This window comes from Pagrus major, chromosome 13 (genome assembly GCF_040436345.1).
Source record: "Pagrus major chromosome 13, Pma_NU_1.0".
Lineage (NCBI taxonomy): Eukaryota > Metazoa > Chordata > Actinopteri > Spariformes > Sparidae > Pagrus > Pagrus major.
The window spans coordinates 6,833,405-6,861,223 of record NC_133227.1 but is presented as its reverse complement, the minus strand read 5'-3'; the positions used below and the strand labels follow the sequence as shown (position 1 = coordinate 6,861,223).

Sequence of the window (27,819 nt, the reverse complement as noted above, 5' to 3'; positions counted from 1 at the left end):
TGACTCTCCTTACGCTAAACTGCAGTTATCAGTGTGACCAGACTTGTTGTGATTTTCACCTTTTTAATACTTTTCCTGTGCCGAGGTGACAGCCATGTTGGTGTTGGTGACGTACGTTGAGCGAGATGATGTAGATCCCAGAGTGGTTTCACACAAGACGAAAGTGTATTTTGTGATCTTTGTGACAAACTATGACTTTCTTGGCTTGCAAAATTATCATTTCAGTTGAAAAACATTATATGTGACACAATGGAAATTGGATCAAAAATGTGTTTGTCTCTCCCCACTGTCAACTGTACAATGATTTTCAAATATAAGGCTCCATGGGACACCTCAGAGGGGTTGGGACTGTGTCTCTGTAGTCTGTCAAATTCCCAAAACACCAGGATGTACTTTATTCAGTTGAATTTATCATTGCATACTTTTGTCTTTCTACTTCATATTTCGTGCTATGGACTGTGACAGATGTTTGAGAAAGAGGGTCAAAGTTCAGGCTGCAATGTTGGATGAAGTAGTATGTCTCAGTACACACTTTGTAAGGGCAGCTGCAATACAAACTAAAAGTACAAAGAAAAAGTATACAAATAATAAATTGGAATGCAGCCCCAGCACTGTTTGGGTGTGTTCATCACTTTTTAGTGTCCCAGTTGTAATCTGCAGCATTTTTCTATTTGGCTCTGTTTTATCTGTTAGCAGTTTTTTCTAAAGATGTTTTTCTTAATTTGCTTGTGTTTTCCCAAGTTGCAGTGTGTTGAGCTCTCAGGACCAGTATACTTGTATAGTGCATAGTTCTGACAACAAATATTACCTATTAATGATTTTCTGCTTGTGTTTTCCAACTGTAAATGTCGTGGAGTAGGCGGAGTGTCACAACGATCTTGGAGAGGAGTTTAAAATCATTAAGGAAAAACAACATTTGGGAGGTTTTTTTCAGGAGGTTTCATGCATTTTTGAAGAAACACCGCAACCAAATTTGTTCTTATTCAAACATCTTTTAAATCATTTTGGTTACATTTTAGCATAGCAAGGCTCCATCAGTCAGTCCACTATAGGAAGATGTTACATAGGCAGTGAGAGAATTATCTCAGTCAAACCAACATCACGGCCCGATTCACTTTCAATGAGTCCTGTTTGTGTCGGAATCAATGATATTTTCCTACATCATCCAATTATAAAAGAAAAGGGATTTTTTTTCTTTTTCAATTCATCAAAAAACTTGTACTGAAAGTTTTTGTTTTTGTCAAACCAGCTGTTTTAAAAAAGAACATGCAAATAGACAAGTAGACAAACATCAGAATTGTAAATTTTGACACGAATACATGCATTCCTTTTTATTCACAAAACCAGTCCAATTTTCTAAACGAATACAAAGATTGGTTATTTTTAAAAGCTGTAGCTACCCAGCAACATAACAAAATCATGAAAATAGAACAAATAAACAAACAAATAAAAAAAAAAAAATGTAATCTTGTCTCAGTGCGTTCAGTAGGGTAGACTCAGAGCAAGTGCTGTCTCTTAATGCTATTGCCCTGAGCATTATTGGCACATGCTCAGTCGGGCCACAGTAACATAAGGCTGCCAGTTTCACTAAAGGAACAGTTTGGAAATGCAGAGGAGGGCTGATTGAGGAGATTACAGTAGTGACGGCTCTGGCGAACAGCGTCTTCAACCCAGTGAAGAGTCTCTGGTGATCTGCCCAATAACATGACTGTTTCGTTCAGATCTGAGATCCGTGGCGTCAAGATCTTTCGAAGATTTGACCACCGATCTGTCTGAAAAACTATCCTCCTTCCAACGAAATGAATCATAAAGTAGACGAGGGTTTTTAAGTAACATGATGGTGAAGAATTACAATAATGTTTGCCATTAGCCACTAGTTTTGAAATATAGCTGTAAATTTACATTCTCTACACAAGTACTGTATCTTTCCACACATGAACAACATTAACACCAAACACAGAAATTAGTTGATTGTCCACACTCAGTCCGTCATTTCTGTTTCTGGCAATGAACAGTTCCATGTTTAAGCGACAGAAAAAAACCTGCTGGAAAAAGGACAAAAGGTACCAAAATGGAAACATAGAAAAGGGAATGAAAATTGCCATAGATGCTTTTCTTTACGCTTCATTTTTGGTTCAAGGAATAAGTAGGTGCATCCATTACCCGATTGATTTTTTTTTTTACTTGTTGCTGTTGTTCTGTTTTGTTTTTTTGTTGTGTTTTTTTCTATCGTTTTTAAGTGTTGCTTGTTTTGTTTATTAGCCAGTGTCTGTTTCCGGAGACAATCCAGGAGTTGGCATTGCACTTGATGGCAGAGCTTTGGGTAGGGAGTGGAGGAGGAGTCCTACTGGAACCACCGGAACGCTGCTCCTGTAGGAAGCATCACCTTCTTGGAGAAACAGAAGACAGGGAGGGAGGGGAGGGGAGGGGGTGGGGGAGGACGGGAGAGAGAGAAGAGGAGGTTGGAGTTGTTAATGAAAAGCAGCACATTTTTATAAGTGTTTGCAAATATAATCCAAATCAACTGCTTCGCTGAGAAGCTACAATTTCTTCACACCTTTACAGAGACGCAGACTTGTTGTTGCCTTTCCACATTTTCTGTTCTGTCCTCAATTTAAGGCTGCGGCTAATGATCATTGTCATTAGCAATTAATCCATAAATTGTTGGGGATTTTCTTTTTAGTTCATTGCTTCATGTACAAAATGTTAAAGTGAAAATTTGAAGAATAAAGTGTGAGTTCATTCATTCATTTAGTCTCTAATGGTTACATGAAAGCCTTTACAGTTGTGCCACAAATTGAGCCGTCTTTTTCCAGAGAGGTTTCATAAAAGATGGCAGAAAAACCCACGGTGAACACAAGGCTTACAGGGAACTCCACAGCACTGTGTCGGTGCTGCATCCATTGTCATTCTGCTATGGGGAGGAGAAAAACTTTCACCTTTTTAGCTGTTCCGAAAAATGAAAGGACGTTTGCTGCCTTTTCAACATTACTAGTTAATGTTAATTAGCTTTGAACTGGAGAGAAAAACACTTCATAAATACTGGCATCTTTTAAGGTGGAACATTTTCTTGCAATGTTACTCAAAGCATGAGCTGACGTCGTCAATCAACCAGCACAATTCAGTTTGTTTCTTGTTTGTTTGATTGTTTTTGTTGAGTTTTTTGTTAATGGCTCTCTTTAAAGACAGATGCTCTAGTGATGATCGGATCCTCAAGTGGTTAAAAAGTGGTTGATGGAGGGGCGGGCACTCACAAATAGGGGGGCCACTGGGATGACTAACAATTACATCAAGGGGCCATGGCCCCCCATTGGGTGCTGTCACTTGCCATTTTCAACTAGAAAACAGTAACAGGCAGCCTGCCATTGGTTTCTGATAGAGGCTGATAGGGAATCGATCTAACGCTGATGGTGTCATTATTCTATAGACGTTACATTGTGCAATCAATGTAATGGTTACAGCAAAAGACACTGTGTAGCAGAATTACACAACAGACAAAAGCAGAAAATCTTTACATTTTAAAGGTGGAACCAGTGAATGTTTAGTATTTTTAGTTGACAAATTACTTAAATGATTCATGTCCAGCAACTAATCAATTAAACAGCTAAACTCTATTCCACTCTTTATCCTTTAATGAGTAGTATGTGAGAAATCTCTACACCCCTCCTCTCCCCTCAGCACCACCACAGGAGCGGGCTTCAGTCCTGGCTTCACATAAAACCCGATATGCCACATTTATTATTTAACCACCACACGCATGGCTCTCCCACACCATCACCAGTGATTATGCCGCTCTCCCCTCCCTCCGCCCTCTCGCACCGTGGCTATCTGTGTGTCTGATTGCACCGAGCAGGATCGGCACACATGCATGCAGCTGCAGGGCTCAGCAGCGGCCTGCCAGTCAGGAGATAGAGAGCCGCCCCGGTCCCCGGAGCTGCAGCACGGCTGGCGTCCTGCAAAGTGCAACTCGATTCTGCAGCGGTGCCTGGAGCGAGGCAGGAGGAGCTCGGCAAACATTTATGCACCCACACACACTCTCACACCAAACCAATATGTATTCAAGTACAGTCACACACCTCCACACACGGTGGCACGTTAACAGACACTCACAATACACCCCCGAAATCACACCAAACAGCGAGACTGTTAAAATAAAATTTCGCATACAGATTCAGATACACTTTTTCCAGCAGTTATCGACAGCAGAAGGTTTAATCAGGAATCATCATGCTGTGAGTGCGAATACAAACACACACACTCAGGCATACAATCCCAACTATCTGATGGAAAAGGAAAGAGAAGAGGCACTGTATGTCACATCTGCATATTTGTATTGCTTTTAAAAAGTTTACAATTCAGTCTAAATTCTAATGAAGAAATAACGCATCACGTGAACACAATCAGACTTCATTCTGTGCGTCTCTCCAGCACAGCAGTGAAATTATGAGTTTTTCAACAAAGGCAGCTCAGAGGCGGAGGGCCCATTAGTTTCGAGAAGTTTGTTTGAAACCAAAAACAATAGCAGCCCTAATTACTTTTCAGACCCACTTAAACCATTCCTCTACCATTGAATCAGCAGTGCAGTGCTCTTTTGAATGCTATTGTTCATATCTGGACATGAAACTGAGTGGCGGCAGGGTTCGTGCTCCGCAGGTTTCATTCACTTTCATTTTGAAAGTTAACTCCCGCTGACACAAATGAAACATTTTTGCTCGGGTAAAAAGACTTCAAACAAGGTAATTACTCCGGTGATCTCAGCCAAATATAGCCCACACTGTGCTTTATTTGTTAAATTGACTCAATCAGGAATAATCTGACAGCATAGACACTGAATGCCACGGCGCTGCTCATTGCCCACATATGCATGTGCCAGTTCACATCAAACTCTCACATCTATTCCTCAAAGATGGAGCTAATGTTTCTTGATGGATGTTTCTGGTGCTGCTTTTCCTCCTCCTCTAAAGTTACTAATAAATACACACGAACTGAAGCTTTACTGTATGCACACATGATTCTTTTTGGCTTACATGAATATTAATAAGAACCACAAACCTAGAAGTTAACAGCCAACATATTGCCAACATATTTTCATGGTCTGTGTGTTAAGTATCGTGAGCCCGTCATCCATCTCTGATGACCTTTCTGCAGCAGCAGCACTCAGCTGTTAAGAAGACAGTCAGAGGACAGCAACATCTGGCGCTTCCACAGATGTCAAAAACCTGGTAAGGGCTGGACTGACCATGACGTAATGTGTGGGAGGAAAAAAAAGGAAACAACACATCCCTCTCGACCGAACCGTAAATGCTGTTTTTCCTCATTATCAAACATGAGCAATCAATGAAAAAATGGCAGCAGTTCAGGAATAGAAAAACCCTTCCTGATTGCACAGGTTCAAACAGATGGGATGTGTGGGCGTGAAGTGGCCAATCACTAAAATCGATGGATGTGTTTTTTCAAACAGGGCAAGCACATTTGTCTTAGTATAGCACAATTCGTGTGCAACATACCAGGAAAGTAGAGGAAGGAAACATCCTTCATTTTTCAGACTAACAGCTCCTTAAATGAGCTATAACCACCCTGACTTATGGCAGCCCTTCACAGTACATTACATGTTGTTATGTGTTACTGATGCAAAGGCCACCGCCGAGCGTTCTTGCTATTGTTTCCACGGCTTCATCATCAACAGTTGTTACATTACATTGTGAGAATTCCCTCATGGACACCCACATGAGAAACACAAACTGACACAATGAACGCAAAGAATCTCCACATGCAGCAGCGCATGTGGGATGTAACGCTGTCTGCTGCTCACACGGAGCAGAGAAGTTAACTTTTGAAACAACTGAATCAAAACACCGATGACCTCCAGCTGGCATAAACACTCGCTGCTTGTCTGGCTGAATGTGAAGCATCTCCCTCAGCCATTTGATTCATATGCAGATATATCGATACGATTTCTCTTACTGGACCAACATATACATCTCATAGCCGGGGCAGGAACATTAACATTCACAATCTCAGTTATTAGTTCAACCCATGAGTGTTATAGTTAATTACACATGCTCTGGTTACTGCTGTGAATAAGACTGCAACTAATGATTATAATTATATTTGTTGATTCTCTTTTGGTGATCAGCTCATCGTTGCAGCTGTGGTTGTAAATATGCCGGACCTGATGCCATTTAATGACTGTATTTACATATTGACAGTATTAGTGAGTGATGGACCACATATTAAACTACATTTTGAAGTAGCTTGCTCGCAATTCAACTACATTCATATTTGCATAGTGATTTAAGTAGTTAAATTACAATTTAACCATTTTTTGTGTGGTTAACAACTGAAACTACAATTTGGGGCCATTAAAGGAAGCAGGGAACGATTGCTTCTCAACTGAATTTAGTAAATTCAATTGAGTAGCCTTTCCTTTCTGCCCAGTCGGCAAAATATGTTGGCAGTTAACATTTCTGCTTTCCTGTTGGCAGGTGAAGGAATGGTGGTGGGGGTACGGGCGAGAAGGCTGCTAAGCCAGTGACCACTGTTTTGAGACTGTGTTTTAACATTTGTAAGTGTGAAACCAGTGGATATTTTTATGGAGACCTCAGAAAATTTACAGCCATGTTTGCGTCAAAACGAACATTTTTGACAAGACATCAGGACGTCTCTAGCCATGTTTCCCTAAACCCAACTGAATGTTTTTTGTGTCAAAACCTAACTTGACCATCAGCACACCATTTTTACAATACTAAATTGAAAATTAACCTAAAGAATCGTAAAGAAATGAATAAGTAAAGTCTCAACATATCAGTGGTTTGCAGGAACATACATTGCCAACATTTATTCTGGTGACTGGTTTTTATGTTCTGACTTTGAAAAAGTCTTTTCCTTCAGTCAACACACGCTAAAAAACAACCCTCTACTAACTTATGCACAATTAAAAAACATGATCTCAAACCTCCCTGTTTAATTGTGTAACTGGTTTGGATGAATATTCTTTATCTTGTTGTGTTTTGTTCTATTTATTTTTAACTTGTCTGTAACTTGACATCATTGTAAATGAGGGCAATGGCAATGGTTCCTTAACTATAAATAAATTTGAGTTGAATTGAATTTTGTAAGATGTGTGCATCAAAATCTACATTTTATTTTAGAGAACCCTAGCTACAGAAGTTACATACTGTACATTTAACCAAATTAGAAATCTTTCTCCACTCCAGTGGAACATCAGCAAAGTAATTGGTAGCCTGAAAGCTTCAAGATTTCAAAGTAGCTCCCCTGCACTGCAGCCACTGACATGTTGTTATATGTATTATATCACAGATGTCTGAATGACAAGTTTTACATGCTGGTCTTTTGACCTAAGTCATCTCTTACTGGGTGAACATTAACCTGTTCTCTGTCACTCTTTGAGTAAAAGGTCGTTTTATTAATCCAGGCACCAGCCCTACAGTACGACACCTCAGCTGTCTCACTTTCTGTCTGCCTTAGCCTTCTCTGTCCACTCCAACTTGTCCCTCTGTCTGCCCAGCAACTTGCCCACACATCCATGTGTCTCGGTGTCAGTCTGCATGCCTGTCAGTTTGCATGAGCCTCTTGTGTCCTTGCTGTCTGGTGTACGGTGTCTGGGAGGCGGGAAAGACCACAAGGGAATATACTGCTCCCATATCAACGTCTGATACTGGCAAAGTGGCCCCCGATGGACAACACTAGTATGCTCAGGTGTCTGATGACAAAGAAGCAGGGTCTTTGACACAAACAATGGTTTTCATTACAAAATATATTATTCAATAAGCAGACAAAGACAAAAACTCACCTCCTGTTTGAGCTATTTTCTACCCACCTCACTGGTACAGTACATCCTGAGCGTACAGTGACATACAAGTAAAAACAAGGTACACTACAACTTCCTAACCCCGACTCTCCTTCTCTCAGTGCTGAACAGCATCGCTGAGACTGACACCACTGGAGGGTATTCAGACATCGAGCAGAAAGGAACTGCCTTCCCACTTACTTCTCTCAAATGTAGCATTCCCAGAATAAATCCAGACATCTTCAGCCAGTGAGCTATGAGGTGGCAAAGGCCTCAGCATGCTAACTCCCCCTCACTTGCCAATTTTACGCTCCTCTTTGAGCTGCCATGAGCTTTCAATGGAAACCGTCAACACCCTTAAAATAAGCACACTGCTGCTGGACTGCACTTGTGTACCAACGCGTATACGCTCGCAGGCTCGTGCAGGCACACACCGACATAACGTTCAACACAAATGCAGTAAAAACAAAGTCCATCATCCAGTCTTTTGACTCAAAACACTCAAAAAAATCTGAAAAACCGACTGCAAGACACATGTTAAATAAGACGTCATGCCCCTTTAGAGATTGCAAAGACGGGGATGTGCCGCTCTGTCTTTGATTGGAGGGGAGTGTGACACTCGGGGGCTGTTTGAGCTACAGCTGAGGCTCACCGCACTTACACCATCGTCTGCACAGGTGCTGCACAAGTCGACCTGAATATGCATTAAAGGGGAGCAGGTTTTTCTCCGACAGAAGCCTCGTTCAAAGACAATGGATGACGGTATTACATCATCTACTCATTATTGACATTTCGGATTTACTGCTGACTCTCTGCTCCTCCTGACGCAGCACATCCTCCATGAATCTCACCCTCTGACATTTAGCTTGTACTGATGACATCACGCTCACCGACAGCGCGGCCCAGGCTGTATTCTCTGATCTAATCACCTGCTGAACAAGAGCTGTTGACTTAATAACAGAGCCATTTGAGACAACTACTAGACTGCTAATGGGAAATGTATGAGTGCACGAGGACAAATAAAAAGGCAGGCGAAATTGAAAGTGTTGTACTACTGTCAGAGCTGCGTACAAGGGGAAAAGTTGATACTGTTGTACTGTAGAAAATCACATCTGGAGCAAAGAGGTAACAGGTTGCAGACCTCTGTGATCATTTCCTGATTGAATGAGAATAGCGGTCTCATTTGGAGTTAAAGGGGCTCTATGTAGTTCTGGAGCAGAAATTCAAACTCAGAATTTTAATATTTACAATATTAATGAGGTAATAATACAAACTCTGAAATATTTATTTTTGCAATAACTGAATAAATAAGCTGTTCTCAGAGGAAAATAAGGTCCCCAGAACACTGTTTGAAGCTAGAAAGGTGGCAGGGTCCGCCACATATAAACAAAGTAAAACAGTATGAAGTTGTGTTGTCCTTTAAGGTCAGTTTGTTTATTCAGTCATAAAAGAAGAAGAGAGTTTGTTTATTTAGCTTGTTTAGGCATAAAAAATGAAGATCTTTTTCTTCTGACTAAAATGTAGTTCCCCAAAACTACATAGTGCACCTTTAAAGGGGCAGATCACCCCAAAATCAAAAATACATATATGTCCTCTTACCTGTAGTACGATTTATCCACGCAGATCGTTTTGGTGTGAGTTGCCGAGTTTTGCCGATGTCTGCCTTATCTTGAATGTAACAGAGCTAGATGGCACTCGGCTTGTGGTGCTCAAAGCGCCAAAATATACATTTGAAAAAACTCAACAGCAATGTCTCTTTCCAGAAATCATGACCTGGTTACTCAAGATAATCAATAGACCTTGTTGTGAGCATGAGGGGACTATTTTTTTTCTGTATCACCGCAACCAGGGAAGCATGCAAGCTAACTAAGGTCGCTAACATTACAGCTCAGCTGAGAAGAAGGGTATTAATGTTTACATCTCACGCTGGCACGAGCACGAGCCTCTTGTCCATGAGTAGATGCATGCTATCGTCTGCGTGGTGACACGGGTGGCGGGTGTAGTTCGGTAGAAATAAAATAGTTCCTACACGAAACTTCTCACAACAAGGTCTGTGGATTATCTTGAGTAACCTCATCATGAGACATTGCTTGCACCACAAGCTAATTCCATTATACTCCAGAGAAGGCAGACATCTCTGCGACCTATATCTCCAAACCTCGGTAATGCACACCAAAACAATATAGATGGATAAATTGCTCTACAGGTAAGAGAAAGATATGTATTTTTGGTTTTTGGTTGAACTTTCCCTTTAAAGCCCATTTATTATCAAGATGTATTTTGTTAAGCTGCTTCTAGTCATTCTTAAAATATGAAATTTATAGTGTCAAGATGAACTGCATCATACGATAAATATGTCCAAAATGTGCTTTAAGGAACATGAATATAACCAATCGGTTTATAAAGCGACATCAGAGGAATATTCCAGGGATTATCGTGTCACAAAGATTTTTTTTTTCATACAGAGGGTTGTCACATGATTGAGCCTATGGTTTGATTCATGCTCTCTGTGTGGGTAGATGTGCAGAAGCTGCACACCTTGGCACAAATGTTTCTTGCCTCTCCCATTGCGATCTCATGCCAAAGACCTTCAGCACGTCTGCGACACTGAAGAAGACACTTTCAGCTCTCTAAAATAGACGCTCGGGTTTGTTCATGTAATGTCACATTTCATCTGCACAAGGCACCTGTTGTTTTGGTAATTAATGAGACCCCGACCATTAATGTATTCACATTTCCATTTGACGAATGGGCCAACTTTAGTGCAACATAATCCGCATTTTGACAAAGTGAAAAACATTAAAAATTGATGCTGAGTCTGATGGACTAGTTCAGGAAATGTTTAAATCTGAGAGCTGTTTACTAGGAATAATGTAGAGAAGTGTGGCCTGCTCAGCAAGCACCAACTTTTAAAAACACTGATATTATCCTTTAATAATATTCATTAGTCAAACTGTACAAGTAAATTAAGTTTCCAGCAGAGATTAGCCTTCTCATTTCTGGTCTGAAAAGGGAAATTACTTGACAGACACGTTAAATAAATTAGAGAAAAATGCGTGCAAGGTAATTACAGCACATACAATTACTAATGTCAATAATCAGACTGCTATTATACTTGGTACTTGGAGGCTTGGCAGGTTTATGGTACCCTGGAGTTTCTTTCATATGAGGTGGCCACTGGCAACATCGGCAGACTGTGACGTTACGAGCAGCATGATGACCTATATCAACATCAACATTCATGAATATTCAAGCCCCCTCGGGTTTGGCATCACTGGTGTGAACGACTGGTATTAGGCTAACTGCCATGACAACATCAAATGCAAGTCATAAATTAGAATTAAATTCCTTTCTGTTACAGACATTGTGTCGTACCACCTACATAGCAAGCTGACACATTTCATCGTTTTCCTGAATCATCAACAGAGACAAATGAAGCCTCTCATTAATTTGCAGCTGAACAATACGGCGCTGAAAAGCGGCATGCCGATATTCAGACGCACCAATTTTATTCTCAACTTGTGAGGAAGTGGCTCAAGACTAACGTTTAATTAATTCTTCAGTTCCACACTATCAGATGTCAATGCCATGGATCCTGAATGTTTTAACTTATATACTGTAATACAAATGATATACACCTTATATAGTTGCCAACCATGAGACCTCGAAAATAAGTCTGAAGTCTGGGGGTCCCTCTACAGTGCAGAAAAAAAGGTTCTTTGTTTCCTGCATTCTGGTGACTTTTAAAGAATGAAAATATTAAAATAAAAGGTCTAAGTAACCTACGCTGCAACAACCTTTTGATGTGAAATACTTAAAAATTTTACTTTTGTTATTCTTATAGTATTATATGCCCCACTGGCGTGAATTGTATGATTCTCTGGCATGAACTAATATTCATCAGCTCTCATTTATTCATTCATTTTTTTAGAGAGTTTGTGCACATCACTGCCGTATATTTATCAGCCTCTCAGTGGTGAATGATGTCGGTGCGACCCTTGTAATCAGCAGAAAAAGGAGAATCCAAAAGGGGAAAAAGGTGCGGAAATCTGTTATAAATTGGGCAAAATACAGGAGGACAATGAAAGACGAGAGTCTGGCAGGATAACCGAGAGGACTGGCAAGTACATTTCTTATCTATTTAGCACTGCAACCAACAAGTATTTTCATCATTGATTAAATGCTCATCACAGCCAGCAAGTATTTGACATTTTTGCTTAAAAGATGACTGAGACGAATAATGATTTGTCACAATAGTTGCCAATTAATTTCCTTTCGATCAGCTAATCGATTGATCTGCTAATCTCTGCAGCTCTACATTATTTTTTTTTTAGTGTATTACATTTTTGAATGTGCTTTTCTTTGTGCTCCATGCAGCCGTTGGTTTCCATTTGTTTATGGTGAGCATTGCCAAAGTACAAATAATTGTTTTGTGATCATACACAGAATTTTCACACAAGTATGTGCTTACAACTCAATGCAAACTTGACTCAGACATGATCTTCACTGCGATGATTTACACAAGCCAATAAGCCCTCCACATTAAACATCTAAATATTTGCTTTCTCAAAACGACACAGCACTTCCTGATGTGACACCTCTATTGACAGGAGGACATTATTTGCCTGTGCCTTCAAAAACCGTAACAAATTACTGTTTAAAAATAATAAATCTGTTTCATGACATGGCAGTGATTATAATGAAGGTTTGGGTAGGTTTATTCACAAAAACTATTTGGTTTGGTTGGGGGAACTTAATGGTTTGAGTTAAAATTACTTCCTCATAAAACGTTTGGGGGCATAATATGGTTGGGGAAAGATGGTGGTCATGGTTAAAAGAAAATCTGCTTTCTCAGCCAAGCAATTTATCTCTACCTCCTACCTATACAGAATCGCTGTAGAATAGCGTCACCTACTTTGCTCCTAATGTCAAGTCACAATTCCTACAGCTGCTGGAGGGCTTTGTCAAGTGAATGTAAACATTTGTCATTTGGGGGCTTTTGCTGACACAGATTTTCATGTAGACCAAGGTGATTGGTCATTGAGAAAAAACATTTTAAAAAAGCAAACACTGGGGTATGTTTTTTAAAAGGGTCAATTAATTATATTCAGGCCTACTTACAAGATGATTTGTAGTAAATGGGCTAAAAAAGGGTTAGGGTTATGCACAAACATGAGAATATGTGCAGTTATTTTCTCATGTTGGTTGTTATTTCGGTTTGAGTTTGGGAACGCTTAAGTTAAAGAAGAGAGGAGAAAACAGAATTGAACCTGTGGCAAAAACATGGTATTGTCCAGTCCAATTTAAAGCTCCATGAACATCTATTCACTGAGCTGTCACACTGTACTGTGTTTGTATCACTCAAAATTCTCCAATAACCAACTTTCCCTTTAAGGAGCCCTTCACTATGGATGGCCAAAGTCAGCACATGGGCATGGAACAACCAACATTTCAGCCTACAAACTAGGGGCCAAGCTGTCACCCTCAATCAACATCACAAAGAGAAAGAAGTAAAGCCATTAGCAGCTTGAAGCGCATATCCAGTTTGTGTCAATTAGACCAGAGGCCTCTTCACTGGTTCATGTTCACACTGTGTTACATATTTATCAATTGATTACGTAATGCCAAAGTGACACTATTACCCATTGATCACAAAAGTTTATTTCCTTTGAGATGGAACATCTGCTGGAATTGATTCATGATTGGTCGCTCTGTCATCACAGCCGGGGTTAGTTAGGCTGCCGAGTGTGACGGAGGTAGCAGACAGGAAGTTTGTGGAAGGCCATTTAGTTGAGCAGGAGTGTCACCGGAGAGAAGGACAGCGGCAGCAAAAAGCGGGTCGGCACATGTGCCACACTGACACCTGGTGCTCCAGATGACAGCTCTGTGGCCAGATGGACCTTGTTACGCGCGCACACACATACACAAAAATACCCACGCGTGTACACCTACACACAAACACACACTGTACACATATTCACAATTACTGCCACTCTGCCTCGACATACATTTTTACATCACTGCCCGATTACAACATATGCACAAGGAAGCGTGAGGAGGATGTACATGTGCTCCACTGAAGGGAACACATAATAGAAAAAAAATGTAAACATCTTGTTTTGGCGAGTGAATTAGCCCTCCAATTGAAAGATTGGGGGTTTTCACAGTTCTGCTGGACAGATTAAAGAGACCCCATGGTGCATGCTTACCCTACACAAACCCACCACACTCCACACCACCTGTCATTTCCCTGCTTGTGGAGCACCATCCCACCAAAAAGCCCCCCTGTACTACTGTCCTTAAAGGGAAATAACATTCAGTTTGAAATGTTTGCACATCTCTCTGGTATTTATTAAACAGTTTTCCAGTTCTTTGCTGTCGATCAACTCCAGATTTAAGATCCCAAAAAGTCAAATCTATAGCTTATTTGTCTGGTTTCTCACCTGGAGGTAGCTGCATTGAAGCCGTGTTGCAACACTTCAAATCGAAACCCTTAAGCTTATGTTTTGGGAGTGACCCACTAAGCACTGACACATCATAACCACCACCCTCTTACCTCCAGAGCAGCAGAGGGCTTCTTCTTCAGTTCCTCACATTTGCGAAACTTGCAGATCTGGTGGCCCGTTTTGCGATTCCGGCAGCTGCTGCATTGCTCGCAGTTAATCCGCCGTCGGCAGGGTGGGCACATGCCGCAACGTTTTCGCTTCTTTTTACCGGAGTTGATAGCAGAGGCCAGCTCGCTTTGCGCCGGGTACTCGGCCAGGCCGGCCATGTGTAGCGCGCTGTCCGCCAGAAACACTCCAGCCGGCGTCATGATGAAAAGCCCCGGGTTGAAGGGGAAACCACCCCCTACTCCATATGGGAAGTCAACGGGACCACCTACGGCGTCCGTGACAGACGTACCCTCCAAATCGCTAGCCCCCGAGCCTGCGTCTCCACCGCCAACTCCCACTCCCATGCCCCCAGGCAGGAGCATGTGCTCCATACCGGCCCGCTTTAACAGTGCTGCTGCCTGGGCAAAGTGCAGCAGGCCATTCTGTCCCTCCAGAACCTGTTCTAGGGTCCGGTCCAACTTGGCTGCTGTCAGTGCTGAGACAGTGGGCTGGGGCTGCGGGGGTGGCTGAGGCTTGGCCGATTGGCTCTTAGTCTCATTGTTGTTCGTGTGTCCATTGGTGGTGGCAGAGGAGACCGCTGTGTACTGGGAGAGGGTACGGGAGTTCTTAAGGCTCTTACTGAGGGGCTCGCTGATGATGCCACTGCGGTTCCGGCGCTCTATAACAGGAGAGTCCGGTTTGCAGCTACTCCGCTCCTGGTCCTCTGTCCGGCCCCCCTCCGACATGGTCCAGAGCGTACGTGCCTGGGTTGGGGATGAGGGTGGAAAGGGGGCAGGGGTGAGCGAGGAGGGGGTCTCGGTCCGTTCTGTGCCCCGGAGAGAGAGTGGTGCCTCACCTCGATGGAGCAATCAACCAGCCGACAACAGGCAGGCCCCAGAGCCTTCTGCCCGCACTACAGCTCAGCCCTCATCCACGGTCTTCCATCTGGAAACTTTAAACAGGGAGAGAAGAGAGGTCAATTACTGATCACTGATCACAAAACTCAGCAATCAAGATAATTTTTTCCAGTTTTATTCAGTTTTGGGTCAAATCGAGGCCTTTGTTTTTGTTTTTTGGTGTCTAGGGCTCAACAGAAACAGATTGAACACAGCACCTTTTAAGTTGATATGGGAACTTGTTTACACATCCAGCAGTTATGGAGCAGCTTTATGAATTCAAGACATGTTTCTGGTCATCTGATGAACCTAAGTCCAGCATTCACTGCATGTGTTTTAGCTCCGTTTTTGGTCTCCACCAGCTGCTGAGGTAAGTATCTGGCTTTTCAGCTGCTAAATTCCCCACTACGTTCCCCAGCTAGTCATTTACTAGTGTTTGGTGCTGGGCAGTTACAAAATGAGGTCATATTTATTCGGATATATGTCAAAGTATTCAAACAATTGAGTTAAACACCAAAAGACAGTACCTGTATTCAGATAGTTTCTACCACAGAAAAACAATTAAAACTTTAATTATTCCTCTAATTCTTCACACATCAACCCACAACTCAAACTGACCGGTGAGGAAACACCTGCTTCCCTGGAGCTTCTCTGATTGGTTGGCAAAGAAAAGACATTGGGAAGCTCGGGCAGTCAGGAGCCTCATCTTGTTATTTAAGTCCAAGAAAAGCAAATTCATTGTGTTGTATTTCGGACAAAGTGTGTTTTGGTAAACTGAACAGTATCCTGACTAAAAAGTACTTGTTTTATATCCTCAACTAAAATACTCCGAGTCCTAACGTCTGCTACAGGCATATGCACATTTCACACTTCACACTTAAATATTCAAAAATAGAAACATGTGATTTTGTGAGCAAGATTATCATAAACACAAACATAGCTTTTGGTGTAAGCTGTTTTATACAGAAGTCCATGTCTTGATCTGTTACCTTATTACCTGTGAGGTAATTGTACCCAGGTGGACCCTGGACCTCTTTGACATATCACTCTGCTGCATCTATGTGATTATTACTATATATTTTAAAGTGAGGTTTATCATGGTTTAAATCTATTCCATCAGGATTTATCTGTAATATTGTCCATTTTAAACACATTAAGCACTATTTTGAGACCAATCTTATTTGGAGTGAATGCTTTAAAAATAAACTGTACTGCCCTGACTGCAGTTTAGCAATGTTGCTTTCATTGACGAACAATTACATGCTCATTGATCTGAGTGTACAACCTTGATATGCAATAAGCAATATCAGACTTTCCCACACAACAATCTGAGAAGCTGCTGAAAATGTAGCCAAAAGCCCAGAGACAGAACAAAGGAAGTTGATTTTCTCTCCATTAATTTGTGAATTTTTTTTGACTGCTGTAATTTTTCTGTGTCAAACTTGTCCTGGAATTATTTTTTATTCTATTAGTTTTAAAGAGCAAACCTGTTGAGCAATGTAATTAGGCAAATGTTTTGATCAAACGGAGTGGTGGCGCTTATGAAGAGGGTTCACAAGGTTAGTAATGGGAGACTCTCCACTGGACAGAGATGCGTGCACCCACGGGCGTTTTAGCGTAAGATTCCTGTGACTGCTCATCTATGAAAAGAAAAACTATGCCGCTATTCTCCTGACCTGTCCATGTTCACAAACAAGCCTACCACCTCCCACAGAAAAGCTGAGGAAATGGCCGGGCCAGTCCTTATAAGGGAAACAAAGGGAAAGGGAGGGGAAGAGGATGGAGGGGGGGGGGGGGGGGGGTGTCTGTGCAGTGTGTGGAAATTGGAAGGCCAGAATTAGTGGGAGGTAAAGCTTCAAAGGCAAGAGCACAGCCCCCACATTCTCACCAGCTCAGGGGGATGTGGCGCCAGCGAACCAGAGCCAGCTCCGCAGCCCCTCAGCCCTATAGTTTCAGTTTCTCCGTCTACAGCACTGACCAGGGTCCGGTTTCCTGAAACCATCTCAAACTAACTGCATCTCTGCTCAGCTGTGGTTGGACGCATAATGACACTGCAGAGTGATGCATGAGGGACTTGAAAAATGATGTACTTAGTGGTCAGTCATGAATATAATGTTGTCAAAGGAGAATTTTAGTCAGATTTGATTTTATTGTACCTACTTGTACAACAAAACTATGTTTTGATTTATCATAGCCTGGGAGAATATCCAGTTCTGATCCAACTGCTTCATCAATGCTCTAAATACAGTAAATGTGCGAAAAGACTTCAAGTATTCCACCTAATTAATCAACTGGCATGTTATCAATAGCTAAAATAAATTAGTCCTCAAGTTGGCTACAAACTGCAAACAGTTGCAGAAATATCACTGATCGGCTGTAACATAATAATTCAGGGGAAAAGAAGGTTTTAAAAAAAGGTAAGTCCTTTAAATGCGCTGAAAGTGTTGATGATCTTGACAGTATAGATGTGACACAATACTTTCTTATACCGCTGACTTGCTTTGCGTCAGTCCCAGCAACACCTACTGTGCATGACGATAATGCAGTGACACACACACACACACACACACAAACACGCTCCTGGTTTCTTCAGTCAAATATTAATAATTTGACAAATAACTGGGATTTTCAGGTAAGTTCTATTTTCATTTGTATTGTACCTGAACACATTCGTGTGACAAGCATGACTGTGTTATGTAAACTGATAGTATGTTTATGGAAAACAAGCAGATAAATATGGTACTATGTAAACACACACAGAGTCTAAGTATTTAATGACCAACGGATATTCTATGATGTTGAAATGTTTCAACTAATTTTAATCATTTTATATTCACGTAGAGAGTGATTGTTGTGTATGTATTAAGTACACAAATCATATACTTAAAGGGTAAATTCATCCAAAAATGAAAATTGAGTCATAATCTAATTATCTAACCCTCATTCCGATGAAAAGTCCGGTGAAGTTTTGTAGTCCATAAAACATTTCTTGAGCTTCACAGCAGAACAGCGTTGCAGCATTCTCCTCAACAACTGAAGCAGGTGGGGACTTGATGAAAAATGTCCCCATCTGCAAAAAAGAAAAAAAAAAACGAATGCAAAAAAAACTCCATACAGCTTGTCAAGTAGCTCCGCGATCCTAAATTGATTTGAAAAGACAATAACACCCTTAACATGTGGTCAAGCTCGTCTGTCCACTTAAGATGGGGTGCATCGGCTTTGAAAAAGGTTGTAAATCACATCTTTTCACATCAATTTAGGATCTCAGGGCTTCTGGAGTCTGGGATTATGCCAGACAAGCTGTACGGAGCTATTTAATGTTGGGTTTTTTTGGTTGTTTTTGATCTATCCCCATCTACTTCAGTTGTTTGGGAGAATGCTGCAACACTGTCTTGCCGTGAAGCTCCAGAAATGACTACACTTTCATTTTTGGGTGAACTGTTCCTTTAAGTAATGCTTAATTAATGCATGACTCATGGTGATTTAAGGCATGAATTAATGCAGTATCTATCATGAATTCCTGTTGCTAACCATTCACAAATGGTAATGACTTGCTGTGTATGTATGCTATTATGTAATTAGATCATCGAACATTAATTCAGAGTTACTTCATACACTAACTGATGTGCTTCAAGTTAGCTAGATTTCAGTAAATGACTTGATGATCTAGTGATGATCTATGAAGTGTGAACTAATCACATAAAGTCATATTAATGAATAATAAATAACTCATCATGAGCCATACATTAGTTTAGCATTTCTTAAATATATGATTTGAACTCATTATAAAGTTTTACCTTTCATTTCCACGCATGACAAACACAAACCAAACCACTCTGAGATGATCAGCTGATGTACGCAGATTTGTATTTGACATGCATACAGGTTGTCTTTGGTCAAACCTGGCATTGTTGCTTTGGTGCTCACACACCGTGTAACAAATAAAAGCAGACACCTATTTTAGCCTCACACTCACCCTCCTCCGCCTTCCATCCCCCTGACCTATCAGTCACACTGTTTCCATCATCATCAACCCTGAGTATGGCGTATAGTCTTTGGCTAATCACGCTCTTAACTTCCAGCGTCATGGCTCTTCAGATCCCTTCACCACATCATTTACAGCAGAGGTTTTTGTCCTCATGTGAACTGTCTCCTGAAACACAACTGGCTCTGCTACAGAGGGTGTCAATGCCATACAGCTGAAACCAGATATTTAGTGTTAATTTGTCCTTTCAGCACGTTTACTCATTTTCCTGTGATGTTACAGACTTAATGCTGTGGTTCATATTAACATCTTACACCTCGGGTTTCTGTGAATTGCCCTGACAAGAGCACCTTAACAACTAGTCACATATTAAAGCTTGTGAGAGACACATCATTTCTCGCACCTCGAGCTGTCTCAGCACAAAAATAGGTGTAAATTTCAGCTATGCTGGATATTTCCCAGAGTCCTTCTTGTTTTTTTGTTAATCTATCCACAGACAACATGCTGCTGCACAGGATTAGCGGACGTAGATAAAGATCTGGATATAAATGGTCTGAATTATCAATACAGTCCAGCGACTACGTGCGTGAAGCCTTTCTCAGATCGACCAATGAGCTCAGCCGAGCACCTGCAATCACTAAAGTAATTGGTGGCCTCTTGTTTCGGTAAATTCAAAACTGCAGCAGGAACAGTAATGGTGCATTAGTGAGACTTTTTGTTGCTTTGACACCTGACCTTCATTATGAGCGTCTGCTTTGTTATTTTTTTTAACACTTTTTTTTACACTACAACCTGAGTGCTGGACAATTACTTTAGTTTAGAGGGTCAATAAAATCCTTTAGCTTGTAGCCCGACAAAATATTGACCAGCCTGAGGAGGTATAACACCATGTTCTTGATGTGATTATAAATGTTGCAGTTCATTCAATAAAGACACTCAGTGGAAATCTTGACATTAATTCGAGCCTGTTCTGTTCAGCGGCGCTCAGTAACTCTGTCACTTTGTGGACACTTTGTCAACAACAGCTGATCTGCAGAAGCTGTGAATTTCAAAGCATAATGTTCGAATGTGGTTAGCAGAATGGTGATATACGATATTAATATTCAAACAACTAATAGCTTATAATTGAGTATGGGTTCACATATACTGTAGCTGCTGTTCCAGTGAGCATTTATAAGAAATTTTATCCAAACAGCCTCATGAAGTGAAAATACGCAGAGTGCCACGTGAGTGTGAAATGTGGTGGATTTATCCAGGATATTTCAGCTCTACAGAATATTGATCTTTTCATAGAAATTCAGCTTTTGCTGTCCCCCTATTGGCTACTTGACCACGTTGCCAGAAAATAGTTTCACCCCGACCTGTGTAGATGTTTGTTTGTATCTAATCATTTACACGATATTAATTGAAAAGTTCAACATTTACGCTCAACGTGACAATATCGATACTGACGTCTGTGCGCTAAATATGAAGCTTCAGCCAGGAAACGTTTAGCTTAGCTTAGAATAAAGGCTGGAAACAGGGGGAAACTGTTAGCCTTTCTCTGTCCAAAAAGTAAAATGATCCACCTACTAGCAGCTCTACAGCTTTAGAGCTGAAGTCCCTTTCACACATCCAGACATCAATCGTAGGAGCTTTATGTGTGAGTGCAAAAGTCTGAATCAGTTGGCCCGGACTTCAGTCTGCCAGCTATAGTACAAAGTCTGACTGAGTGCATGTGTGAATACAGCAGGACATCATTGATATCACCTCAAAATCACTCATCTCTACAGATGAGTTCTCGTCCTCCTGATTGCTCTACCCAGGCACCACCCTCCACCTAAACCAAACGGAGTATTTCCAGTAGGTTAGAGCGTGTCTGACACTGACAATCTCCTGCTATGTGCTACGTTGTCTGGAGTTCATACGTGAGAGCGGCTTAATTAACACGTTATACCTTGTTTTTTAAATCCATAAGTGTAATAACAACAATTTGCCGTTTAACACAGAGTTATCCATCCATCATCTATAACCGCTTAACCTTTACTGGTCCGCAATCAAGGCTGACATTAGGAATGAGGCGTGCGACACCCTGAGCAGAGGGTAAATAATCATTTACGCTTAGATTCACACCTACGGGCACTTTGGAGTCACAAATTAACCTGCGTGTCTTTGGACCGTAGAAACCCACACAGACACAAGGAGAACATAAAAACTCCACACACAGGTGCCAGGCAACAGTCCTAGCTACTGCATCACAGAGTCACATTTAACATGAGGCGACGTGTTGAATTATTTCTTAGGCAGGACCAGATGCAGGTGAACCAGTGTAGACTCCATTAAGATTCTGGTCCGAGATAGTAATGGCGATTGTCTTTTTTGCTGGTTGCTAGCCAGCAGTATCTTCATACTGAGCGTGCAGACATGTGAGCGGTATCAGTGTTTGCACGTAACTCGACACTTTCTTACAGCCCACTATTCTCAAACTCTGGTACGAGTACTGCTGGTGGTACGCGGAGGAATCCCAGATATGTTTTTTTAAAATGAAAAAACTTAATTTAAAAACACAAGTTAAAAGTATCAAAATACTGTAGAATTTCGAGTCAGAATACTTAAACTGAAATGTAATCTGAAATACGTTTTGTCTCCTGTGCATACATATGTCATGGGCTACTCATCCATGATTAACTAAACTCAAACTGTGATGGCAAGACAGTAAGTGGAGCTAAAATGAAAGGTTCAAAAACACTACAAACATGGCTGCAAATGGGAGCTAATGGGAAGAGAGGTGCGGCACAGGATGAGAATATTTCGAGCAGCCCTGATGCAACTGATAATGATGACAGTGAATCGAACAAGGGAGCTAGTGGCTACAGCACCCGCTAACTTCAGCAGCAAACGGTGCAGAACAGTAAATGAAGCTGAAGAGAGCAGGTAGTTGGTCTGGTTTGATTGGTCATGATGGAGGTACATGGAGAGCCTAATATCTTCTGAGGTGGTACACGGTGTGAAAAGTTTGAGAAACACTACTTCAAGCCGTGTTACGAGTGCCTGAAGCAAAGCTGGTCGTAACACCTAAACAGTGCTTCAAAACAGTTCAAAAATGGTTCAAAAACCCCCAAAACAAACAAACACGTTCAATCTGAAACCGTTGGTGAGTTAAATCATACTCAGTATGGATTACACGGTACATTCACAGCAATACGAATGATAGGTACAGCCACAGTGCTGCTGGATGAATGCTGTCAGCACAATGATACTTGTGTGAGCATGAACAGCTCGTTTAACATTCACATGCAGCTCTCAGCTTGTAATAACTTTTCACAGTTACCTCGTATGGACATTTTTTTCCACTGAAGTGCCTGATTTTATACCAATTGTTGAGCTAGGATGCAAAAAAAACAGACGTGTGTATAAAAATAAATGTCAGTCTGCAATATATCAACAGCTGACTGATGGATGAACGGTTGGTCGGTTCAGTCATTGACTAGTTTGATCAATAGGTGATGGAGGAAAGCATTTAGGGCCAGAGTGTGTTTATAGTTCCCATTGTTTTGGAGCTGTAGTCCAACATGATATTATGATGTGAATCATATCATAATCAAAATACCAGAAATTTGGGATCACACATTGACTTGGACCCAGAGAACGAGCTACGACCATTAATTAAAGGCTAACTTCACCAATTACACACATTAAAATGTTTTTTGTGGCTCCAGAGGAAGCTGCATGTAATCTGATAAATTGCTTCCACTGATGTCACTCAATAGCTAAATTGCATTGTGGGTGATGTAGATGTGTTTTTTTTGTTTTCATGTTTTTGAATAGCAGTCCTGTTGGACTATGGACAATTTGAAGACAAATGATGACAAAATCAATACAGCAGCACCAGAGATATTGCCGTTTTTATTCCACGCATTCGTCTTTCTTTTCAAAAACTGCCTACATTACCCACAATGCAAATTAGCCTCTGAGTGACATCACTGGAGGCAATTGATTAGATTACTCGCAGCTTCCTCTGGAGCCACAAAACACTTCACACTACTTTTTTCACGTATGCAGTCCTACTCCACAAGACCTGTAAACACACTTTAATGCGTCAAATATGTGGAGTTACCCTTTAATTCAGTTTGGGACTGTGGTGTGTGTGAATGATGAATTCATGGTTCAATCCTGATTTATTAAAACATTTTTTTTAATAAATAAACAAATGTCCCAACTAAAAGCACAGACCCGCGTGTCACTGGACAATGAACCTGAAGTAACTCTTGAATAACTTTCCTCCACTGACGTCACTGCACGCGCAGGTGCCAGGTAATCTCAGTCAGCTTTTTAACGGTGGTAGTGGTGGTGGGGGGGGTCTATCTATCTATCCATCTAATTTCCTGCAGGGGCTATGAGGCGAGCTGTGGAGCAGCTGACTGCACCTCTGGAGAACACTTAATGCATTAGTCCAGGCGATGCACGATGCAAACACAGCGCCCCCAACCATCACCACCACCACCACCACCACCACCCCGGTGCAGACGCGCTGTCTCCGTACTTGTCTACGGTGAGCTCCACATTCTCCATTCCTCCCACCTCCTGTCGACTGACGCGCGCACACGGACACGCACGCACGGACGCAGAGGAAGTTAAAAAGCCCGGTGACAATAATTAGACTCACGGCTTCATCCATTGTCCATAGCCTGCTGGGTCTTATTCCCCCTAATTAGGGCTATGCACACAAAAAGTTCGGGGAGAAAAACAAGCCCGCCGCGCATACTGTGACTCCAAATTATTCGCAAACATATGGAGCACTTGGAGCTGAGACACTGGCGGTGGCGGATTGCAGGAGGAGGAGGAGGGGGGGCTGTAAATCTCCGGGCTGCGCGGTGAAAGCTACCTGGCAACTTTCTAATGATGAGAGAGGGGGGGGGACGACACAGATGAAGAAAAATAAGAAGACATTTGGAATAAAAGGGAGATCAGCCCTTCATCCGTCTTTACGCGGGTGGGAAAACTGATGATCTATTCTGTAGTTTGCGTTTTTTAAGGGTGAAATAAAAGTTTCGATCAGGCGGGGTGACGATCACGCAGAGTCTGTTGTCAAATGTACGCGTGATCCGGCTCTAATGCGCGTCGATCATGTCTTTCATTAACTGGAAGCGTCAAGTTTAGTGCGCATCATTAACAGCTGATTCACAATAAACCATCGGGGCTGTCGCTTCAGCCGATCCGTATCAGCGCTCGCGGCGACTTGCCCATTAAATCAAGAGAAATGAAGAAAAAAGCTGAGAAAAGATCATCCGATCACCACACACTCATTCAACCTTTGTTAGTCATTTTCTTTTTTTCTCTTTTTCAACAGTACAAGCGGATCAAAATAGCTGTCTTTTGTCTGGACTCGGTGATCTATGAGCAGGGAGCCTATCTGCGGTACCAGCATATGGTCTGCAGTCGCGCATTGGAGGGGAAGAGCCCCGGCTCAACCCCGCTATAACTTGATCCTATAAGAAAGATGACATCCCAACTTTCGGCAGACTTCAACAAAGTATGAACCCCACCAGCACCACCACCCCATCACACGCACACCTCCCCCCCCTCCCTCCCTCCCCCTCCATGTATCTGCATATTTGCAAACACGGGCCCGTTTTTATTCGCACCTACCAAAGCGGATCCGAGCAGAGGGGAGGGCTCCCACAGTCCGAGCGGTCCGTCTCTCTCTCTCAGCCTGCCGTGCAGAATGGTGACAGAAGAAGAAAAAAAAGAAAAAGGGCAGAGGGGGGGAGAAAAAAGCTTATTCTCCGACAACACAATCCTGCAGAGTGTCTGCCTGTTAGTGACAAACGTGGAAAGAAAAAAAAAAAATATTCACCCTCAGTTATTTGGGAAAAAGCGTACTTTCTCTGAGGCTGAACGCGTGGGTTCCCCCAGCTTTCTCGGTCCTCGCAATCCCACCTCTACATCCCCGCTTGCAGAGAGGAACATGCAAACACATTTCATAGATTTTTGGAGCTTCGCGGAAAAACCGAAGTGGACTTCTGTGCGGCGCGCGCGCTCCAGCTGAGGCAGTAATAATAAAGGCGCGAGGGAGGCCGTCGGGTTCAGTGTGACTTCAGGACAGCTGAGGGTGGGGGGGGAGGGCTGGTGTTTCACAATAAAACTGATGGAGGTGTTATTAGTTGCGTGCTTCTTCAATCACGTGGTTATTTAATTGATTCAAAATAACTTGCTGTCTTTTGATTTTTTTTTTCATTTCTCACTCGGGTTGTTGAAGCGAGTTAAACGCTGCCCGGATGAGCGGTGATCTCTCGTCTTGTGACTGGGATTTAAACATGAATAAAAAGCTTTAAAACAAATAGAGCGACGTGTGTGTTTTAATGTGGCACCTCTCAGACCAAACGAGATGAACTCGGTCCACCCCGTGCGTGTATTTCTGGCGAGCGGAGGTTATCCACAATGCAAGGCGACAGACGTGAGTCTCATCCCGCGCTCGCTCCTCCTCTCCCTCAGCCCTCAGAGTCCACTCCACCTCTTTCGGCCGGCCTGTCTGCTGGCAGGCGGCCAACCCAAGTGTGTGGAAATGACACCGCCAGGGCGGCAGAGATTTTCCTTCATTTCTCTCCTTCCCGATCGCAGACTGGCTGACATTGGCTAGAAAGTGGAGCAGCTCGTCAGGGACAATCAATGCGAATCGATCGAGCTGTGCGGTTGAGGCTCCAGAGCTGGAAAATATCGCGGCAGCTGAAGAGAGAGAGGGGGGGGAGAGAGAGAGAGAGAGAGACAGAGAGAGAGAGAGGAGGGGGTGCTCGACCAACTCTGTCAGTAGCCAACCAACCTCCCTGCAAACAAATATGCTCTGGCTCTCATAAACATGACACTCACTTAGTAAATACTAAAGTTAAAAAGCCCCCAAATGTGTCAATACGCACGGGAGCTGTGCGCCAAACACCCGAGAAATCCACCCTAAAACAAGCGATTTCGTATTTTTTTCACTGAGTGTAATTAATTTACATTTAGAATAATGATTATAATAATGTTTCACTTGTTTCTAAGTTTTCTCACTTGTCTCAAGAAACTTATCTCACCAATCAGATTCTTTTCTTTTTTTAAGCTGGAAAAACCTGGTTGCAATATTTCACAGCTTCATAATGGCCGTGTTATGACTGAACGATGAGGCAGAGCATCATTAAAGCCAAAATGTGTGACAGCACACATCATCCATATTCATGTGTTTTAAGTTATTACTTATGTCTTTTTTTTTGGGGGGGGGGGGGGGGGGGGGGGGGGATACTTTCAATCCATTATGAACTATTTGAGTGAATGTGATTAATTCTGTCCTAAAATTGTAAGAAAATGTCTTCAGATGACATTTATTCTCAACGCCAAGTAATAATGTTCTCTAACTTTCCTTCCATCAGTCAAAATGAAAGAGTGGGTGTCATCATTAAAATATGGGTATCTTATTTTGGAGTGTAACTCCTTAGCTACACAGTTTGTGTTTAAAATCCAAATTAAACCCGCCCCATGATGTGTTTGGCTGTGGGTTACTTTAACACCTCCACAGAGCTGTTCCACTTCAGGAACATGTGAAAATGTTATTTTTCCTCGTAGGCTTCTTCTTACCATATGAGACCTTTTCTGTTGTATAACACCTGTTGCACTGTTTTTTTGCTGTTGTTTTTTTTGTTTTGTAAAATCACCACCTGACTGGTATTGTCACAAACAGGAAGTGATTGTCACGGGTTTGTTGCAAAAGAAGAAGAATTGCAACATGGTCAGATGATTCAAAAATGAGCCAAAGGGGAACGAAATAAGTGAAAGTGTCCTCAGAGGTTTGTTAAATCTCATTATCAGTCCAATGAATTTCCATTGTTGGGCGAAAAATCCTCAATACCCAAGTAAGAAATATGCTCGCTTATATATGTTATAGAAGTAAATATGCATAAAATATAGAAGATAAATGTAATCGGCAGATCAAAAAGTAGCTGTAAACACATTCAGGCTACACATCACTTGGATATGATGTGATGGTAGCAAAAGCAATGTCCCCTTGTGTGTTTCCTGTGTCACATCTGTGTTGGCTTTTTTGTTTGTCTGTTTGCTTGTTTGTTTGTTTTACTTGTAAACTGATCCCTTCGGTCTCAGATTAGAGGACTTTTCAGAACAGGCCCACCAAAATAAGCAACAGGGGTCGGGGTGTGAATGTGATCAAACAACACATTTCCAAGTGGAGAGAGAATAAACGCGATGCAGCAGAGATTATGTTTTTTTCTTCAGCGCATCGGGCAAAAATGTTGATATTATATCTGCAAAACTTTCGGTGATGACGATCCTTTTTTCCTCGTCTGCATGGATGAGGTTCCGTGGTGAATGTTGGTGGTTAGATAAAGTTGAAAAACTGGTATTTAAGTCAAATACCAAGATGCACCTTAAGTACCTGTGATTCTTGCATTTGGGACTTTAACTGCCATTAAGTTGCATTTATGACAATGAATCATATGAGACGATCACAACTACAATTGTAGCTTCAGTTTGAAAGATAAAGGGTGTATTTAATTAATATATAAATGT

General features: G+C 41.8%; 1 protein-coding gene across 2 annotated transcripts; it reads right to left on the bottom strand.

The window, feature by feature from the left end:
* Positions 1-1,297: 1,297 nt before the first annotated feature.
* cxxc5a (CXXC finger protein 5a) lies at positions 1,298-25,207 on the bottom strand. 2 transcript variants are annotated; one of them, XM_073480144.1, is made up of 4 exons: positions 25,121-25,207; positions 24,913-24,976; positions 14,367-15,355; positions 1,298-2,389 (listed from the first exon to the last, which is right to left on the bottom strand). In XM_073480144.1, exons 3-4 carry the CDS (start codon positions 15,147-15,149, stop codon positions 2,345-2,347), a joined length of 828 nt encoding a protein of 275 aa, XP_073336245.1. In that variant the 5' UTR covers positions 15,150-15,355; positions 24,913-24,976; positions 25,121-25,207; the 3' UTR covers positions 1,298-2,344. The 2 variants fall into 2 exon arrangements, with proteins under 2 accessions (XP_073336245.1, XP_073336246.1); XM_073480145.1 differs by lacking the exons at positions 24,913-24,976; positions 25,121-25,207 and having other exon boundaries at positions 1,298-2,386; positions 14,367-15,247.
* Between the last annotated feature and the right edge of the window lie 2,612 nt (positions 25,208-27,819).